At 40.9% G+C, this 6,000-nt stretch overlaps 1 protein-coding gene across 1 annotated transcript in view; it reads right to left on the reverse strand.

The window, feature by feature from the left end:
- Window positions 1-6,000, reverse strand: part of LOC143032565 (methyl farnesoate epoxidase-like) — a 92,700-nt gene that overhangs the window by 16,888 nt on the left and 69,812 nt on the right. The window contains exon 9 of the mRNA XM_076197433.1: window positions 3,638-3,818. Within this exon, the coding sequence (XP_076053548.1) occupies window positions 3,638-3,818 (181 nt within the window). The remainder of the gene's footprint in view (window positions 1-3,637; window positions 3,819-6,000) is intronic.

Genomic DNA, 6,000 nt, shown 5'->3' on the forward strand with positions numbered 1-6,000 from the left:
GGAGGGTAGAGTGTCAGAGAACTGGAGAAGTGTATATTTCCACTTTACAAGGAAAAATGTGACAAATGCGAATGTAGTAGTTTCAGAGGGGTCAGTTTGTTTAGTGTAATTGGAAAGGTTTATTAGAGAGTTTTGATCGAAAAAAAAATAGGAGAGGAACAGAGGGAGTAATGGGTGAGGAACAGTGTGGGCCTAGAAAAGGTAGAGGTTTCGTGGATCCGATTTTTGTGATAAAGCAGATATGTGAGAAGGTTTTAGCATAAGGTAAGGATGTTTTTTGTACCTTTATGGATTTGGAAAAAGTTTATGAAAGGATAGACAGGAAGGCACTGTGATAGATACATGGGATTTGGGGAAAGCTGTTAAGAGTAATCAAGAGGTTTTACGAGAGTAGTAGAGCTTGGATGAGAATGGGAAATGGAGAGAGCGAGTGGTTTGAGGTAAAGGTGGGACTGCCTGTATCAGAGACGTGTCATGTCGCCATGGCTTTTCTATGTATACATGACGGGGTGGTGCGAGAGGTAAAGGCAAAGGCAATGGGTAGGGGACTAGAGATTGTTAAAGAAAATGGAGAAAATTGTAAGGTGAGCCAGTTGTTGTTTACTGACGACACTGCGCTTATAGTAATGTCAGGGGGGGTTAATGTAGTTAGTGACGGAGTTCGAAAAGGTATGCGATAGGAGAAAATTCAAGGTAAATGTGGGTAAAAGCAAGGTGGTGAGATGTACAAAAGTAGGGGATGGCACTGAGTTGGAAGTAAATCTAAAAGAAGAGAGGCTGGAGGAAGTGAATAGCTTTATATATTTGGGTTCACATGTGGCAGGAAAGAGAAGAGTGGAGGTGGAGATAAGCTGTAGGTTGAAAGATGCAAATCAATGCCTATAGGGATTAAAAAGTGTTATGAGAAATAGGCAATTAGGAATGGATGTAATGAGGACATTGTATGAATGGGTGACTGCCGGCTGTATTGTATGGGGCAGAGACTTGGAATTTAAGAGAGAAAGAGAAAAAGTTTAAATGTGTTTGAGATGAAATGCCTGAGAAGTATGGTAGGGAATGATGCTGTTATGGAAGGAAATGTGGGCTGGGGGATGGGAGATATTTATGTGTGAATGATATTTTGACTCAGTCCGAAGTGATTTCTCCCTATCTTCTCTTTTTCTGCATGAGACGATGGAGAGGTGTGATCGCTGATTAAGTGAAGCGGCTTTGCTGTGGATGTACTGTGTCCTACTGCATTGAATTTGAGCTAGGGCAGTTGGTGGATGCAAGGATGTCCCGTCATCCATGAGGAGCTGAGATGGTAAGGATCGAAAGTGTGGTGGACGGGAGTTGGTTGGGAAAAGGTACATGCGTCTGACTTACCTACCTCCCTTATAAGGGTGAAAAGGCTCTTTATATATATATATATATATATATGTATATATATATATATATATATATATGTATGTATATATATACACACATATATGTATATACAGTATATGTATATATATATACATATATATATATATATATATATATATATATATATATATATATTACACTGCTTTCCACTTCATCAGGATTGTATATGGATACGGAATTGTATTAGGTTATCTGTTTTCCTAGAAAAATTAAAATAAACGTAGTTATGAGGAGGCCAGGGATTTAAACATATATAAAGGTATAATTTTAGACGACTAAGGGTGCCCATGAGTCTGTATAGAACTAAGGTAGTCCAAGTGTATAGCTGTGTTGTAAGTAACATACACAGCGCTTCTAGAGGTCGGACGTCTCTCCACTCCAGCTCTCTCAACAAACGCCCAGGAATCTTCGCCGGCCAGTGGTGGCGAGGAGATATATCTCCTTTACTGCTGCCGGTCTGGCACAGGCCGACCTCTTCGTTGACGTCGGTAGGCGGGCTTACACCAAGACAAATACACACATTTCCCAAGTCACGTAATTCTCTGTTTTCAGAGTAGTGCTTGGAAGAAAAGAGGCACACGCACACTTGCTCGCTGGCTTAGCAGAGGCCCAACCCAACTCTCACTCAGAACCCTCATCTGCTCGCGGGCTGGTCGAAGGAGAGGACTTGGGACGCCTCTCTGTCCAACCGGCCCGCAACCTAACGCTGGCCTCTTCGCTGAAGCTGGCGAGCGAGTTTACACTTCTGACATTTACACACATTTCCCAATCACGTAATTCTCTGCTTTCAGAGTTCTGATTGGAAGGAGGGAGATAATACAACACCCGCCCGCCTGCCCCCCCCCCTCGCACCGCCACTGAATCAACTCTACAGGATCTCAAACCCAACCTGGGGAAAAGCAGGCTACTCAGGCCCCACCTGTGGCTTATAAAGGAACGCGCTCTACACGCTCGCCGGTGGTGACGAGGAGATATATCTCCTTTGCTGCTGCTGGTCTGGCACAGGCCGACCTCTTTGTTGACGTCGGCAGGCGGGTTTCCACCTCCCGCCTGCCCCCCCCCCCCCTCGCACCACCACTGAATCAATTCTACAGGATCTCAAACCCAACCTGGGGAAAAGCAGGCTACTCAGGCCCCACCTGTGGCTTATCAGGAACGCGCTCTACACACGGGAATTGAACTCTACTCACTTCCCGTAAGATACACACACACACCTCTCACAAACATAGCCACGACACACGCACAAACATCTACACTTACATTTTCTTCGACTAAAATTCGCTTCCTTTCTAATTTTCTCTTCTACTACATCTTCTCATTTCAGTTTACCTTCCACTAAATATTTTTCCGTTTCTCCACCTTTCTCTACTACTACGCCTCCTACCATTTTCTAAACTTTTGTTGGTGATCCTAATCCCGGCGTCGGCGCCGCCGTCCAAGTTCCAGTCCATTTCTCCCGAGCCACGACCACCAACCGCCCCTAATGGCTCGCTAATTCGCCCGGTGGCAATAGCCTTCTTTTATACGCTACTATCTTTTAATTTTCTTACAGACATTCTTCCCCTCCCACAAAAACCGATCCCGCGCAAGCGGGTGGTCTTTCCAAGGAATTTAGAATTCAGAATTCAGTAACATAGAGGACACAGACGTACTTGCGATGGCATGAAAGTATGCTAAGACTAAATTTGGTACAGTATGTATTTGTAAGGAGGGGATTGGTACATGTGTGTGTGTGTGTGTGTAGTTCGTAAATGCGCGTACTGGGTGTGCTCGCATGTGTCTTTATTTCATCGAGTTGAGCCCTGAGTGTACTCACGAGTGTCTTTATTTCATCGAGTTGATCCTGAGGTCCGAGAAAACAGCTTGCTCCAGTAGGAAAGTTGTGCACACATATCTTTATATATCTATATATTCGTAGTTGTTGTAGGCATGAGTTTCGTGTGGCAGTAAGGTATATTTAGTTGAACTTGCTTTTTGAAGTTCTGTAAATCACCCCATAAGCAGGGCGACAAACTTTGTTGACTTTGGTAAAGCAAACACTAGAGACTAGTGACTAAACGAATTCATTCTTCTGAGGTACCTTCAACAAGAATAGAGCCTTGATTCAAGCCAAAACACTGTTCTAAGTAAAGAATCCCCCTTCAGGTGAAAAAAAAGTCTAGCTTTAATCACGGGAAAACCTATGAAAGCTGCATCGTGTTTTTGTAACAGGTTAAGGAGGAGAGCTTACTTCTTTTTGTGTTCCATGTTGGGCAAGACGTTCCCAGGAAGGCTGTTCTGGAGTTCGTGGAAGACCTTCTCTTGCACGTCGGGATACATGGCCATCAAGACGACTGCCCACATCAAGGTACTCGTCGTCGTCTCGAATCCCGCAAGAAAGAAGTCGAGGCTAATCACAGTCAACTGTTCCTCTGTATAAGGCAAAACATGAATCAAAACGTGTGTAGGTACAATATAGTGAATAGATAATCTCGTCTTCTCTGTTCTATTTCCTCTAATGGGATTCGTGGATGCTAGCTCCGACAGCACGTACATCTAAATAATCAAAGTCACCATTTTTTGGTGATTCATCTGGTGTAGAAGTGCCAAACTCATCCTTTAACTAGGATGTAGAGCACTTTATCAACACACCATGGATCCATGTGTATATGTGTGTGTTCAATCCCAGGCATACTCAGTCCCATTTTCACAAGTGTGTATGTGTGTGTGTGTGTGTGTGTGTGTGTGTGTGTGTGTGTGTGTGTGTGTGTGTGTGTGTGTGTGTGTGTGTGTGTGTGTGTGTGTGTGTGTGTGTGTGTGTGTGTGTGTGTGTGTGTGTGTGTGTGTGTGTGTGTGTGTGTGTGAGTGTGTGTATGCGTGTATGTGTATGTATTTTACCTAGTTTTATTTACCTAGTTGTATTTTACGGGAAGGGAACTATGCTCATAGTGACCTCTCTTTGTATCTTTCAGCATCTACTTTGTTCTTAAATTCTTGTATGGTTTTTGCACATAATATTGTTTTGTCCAACTTGTTCCAGACGTCCACCATTCTGTGTGTGAAACTATTTTTTCAGATCTCTTCTATAACTATCCTTTTTGAGTTGCTTCTAATGTCCTCTTGTTTTTCTTTTGTCCCACATCAATAAATATTCACTGTCAAGGATTTCCATGCCTTTCATGATTCTGTAAATTGCCAGTAGATCTCCCCTTTCTCCTCTTTTTTCCAGGGTTGCTAGTTCCAGTTTGGAAAATTTTTGTTCGTATGTCAGTTTTGAAAGTGTTGGTGCCATCTTTGTTGTTGCTCTTTGGATTCTTTCTAATTTCTTTATATTCCTTTTTTGTGCTGGGTGACCATATTGTCGCAGCATACTCCAAACCTGGTCTTATCAGTGTGACTAATATTTTCTTTACCATCACCTCATCCAAGTAGTTAAAGGCCAACTTTATTGGTTTTAGTAAATTGTAACTTTCTCCGACTATCTTGTTAATATGCTGATAATTACTCCTAGGTCCTTTTCCGAGCTAGCTTTTTTATTTCCTTTGTATTAATTCTATATTGCCCTGATATTCTATTTTTACATTTTACGAATTCCCTTATACTACATTTTTTTATGTTCAAGTTTACTTTCCCATTTTTGGCTCCATTCCCAGACTTTGTCCAGGTCTGTCTGTAGTAATTCACAGTCTTTTTCTGTTCTTACTTTCCCTGCTAGTTTTGCGTCGTCTGCAAAGAAGTTCAAACAACATTATACACCTTTATCCATGTCATTTATATTTATGGCAAACATTATTGGAGCTAATACACACCTTGTGGGTCTCCACTTATAATTTCTTTCCAGGTTGAGGTTTTGTCTCTAAGTATCACCCTCGTTTTCCTCCCTTTCAAGAAATCTTCCATTCATTTCAATAACTTTTCATGTACACCTCCTGCTATTTCGAGTTTTCTTAGTAGCTTTTTGTGTGGTACTTTATCAAATGGCTTTCGTAAATCAAAGAAAGTACAATCAGTCCATCCATCCCATTCTTGCATTATGTCTACTAGCCTCGAGTAAAAGCAAATCAAGTTAATAGCACATGATCTTCCTTGTTTAAAGCCAAATTGTTTTAGATTCAGTATATTATTTTCTACCAGATGTTTAATCAATATACTTTTGATAATTTTTCATATATTTTAGCTATTGTGTTTGTAAAGGAGACTGGTCTATATCTTGTTGGGTCTTCCTTATCTCCGACTTTATATATTGGAACAATATTTGCATTTTTTACAATCTTCTGGTACCTTTCCTTCTTTGAGTGAGCAATCTATTATCATATATATTTTGCCCGTTATTTCATCTATACATTCTTTTAGTATCCAATTTGCAATTCCATCCGGACCGTGTGGTTTTCTGACATCAAGGCTTATTATTTGGGACTTTATTTCTTTCTGTATTACAATTATTTCTTTCATTTGGGGGATCATTCTCTCTGTTCTTCATCCCAATTTTGTGTATTTTCAATTGTGAACACATATTTAAGATGTTTGTTCATAATGTTAGCCATTTCTACATTTTTTATATATATTTCTCATTCCCTTGACGCAGTTATAGTATTTCTTGCTTATTCTTTAATC

This window comes from Oratosquilla oratoria, chromosome 14 (genome assembly GCF_046742065.1).
Source record: "Oratosquilla oratoria isolate Oo_2021 chromosome 14, ASM4674206v1, whole genome shotgun sequence".
NCBI lineage: Eukaryota > Metazoa > Arthropoda > Malacostraca > Stomatopoda > Squillidae > Oratosquilla > Oratosquilla oratoria.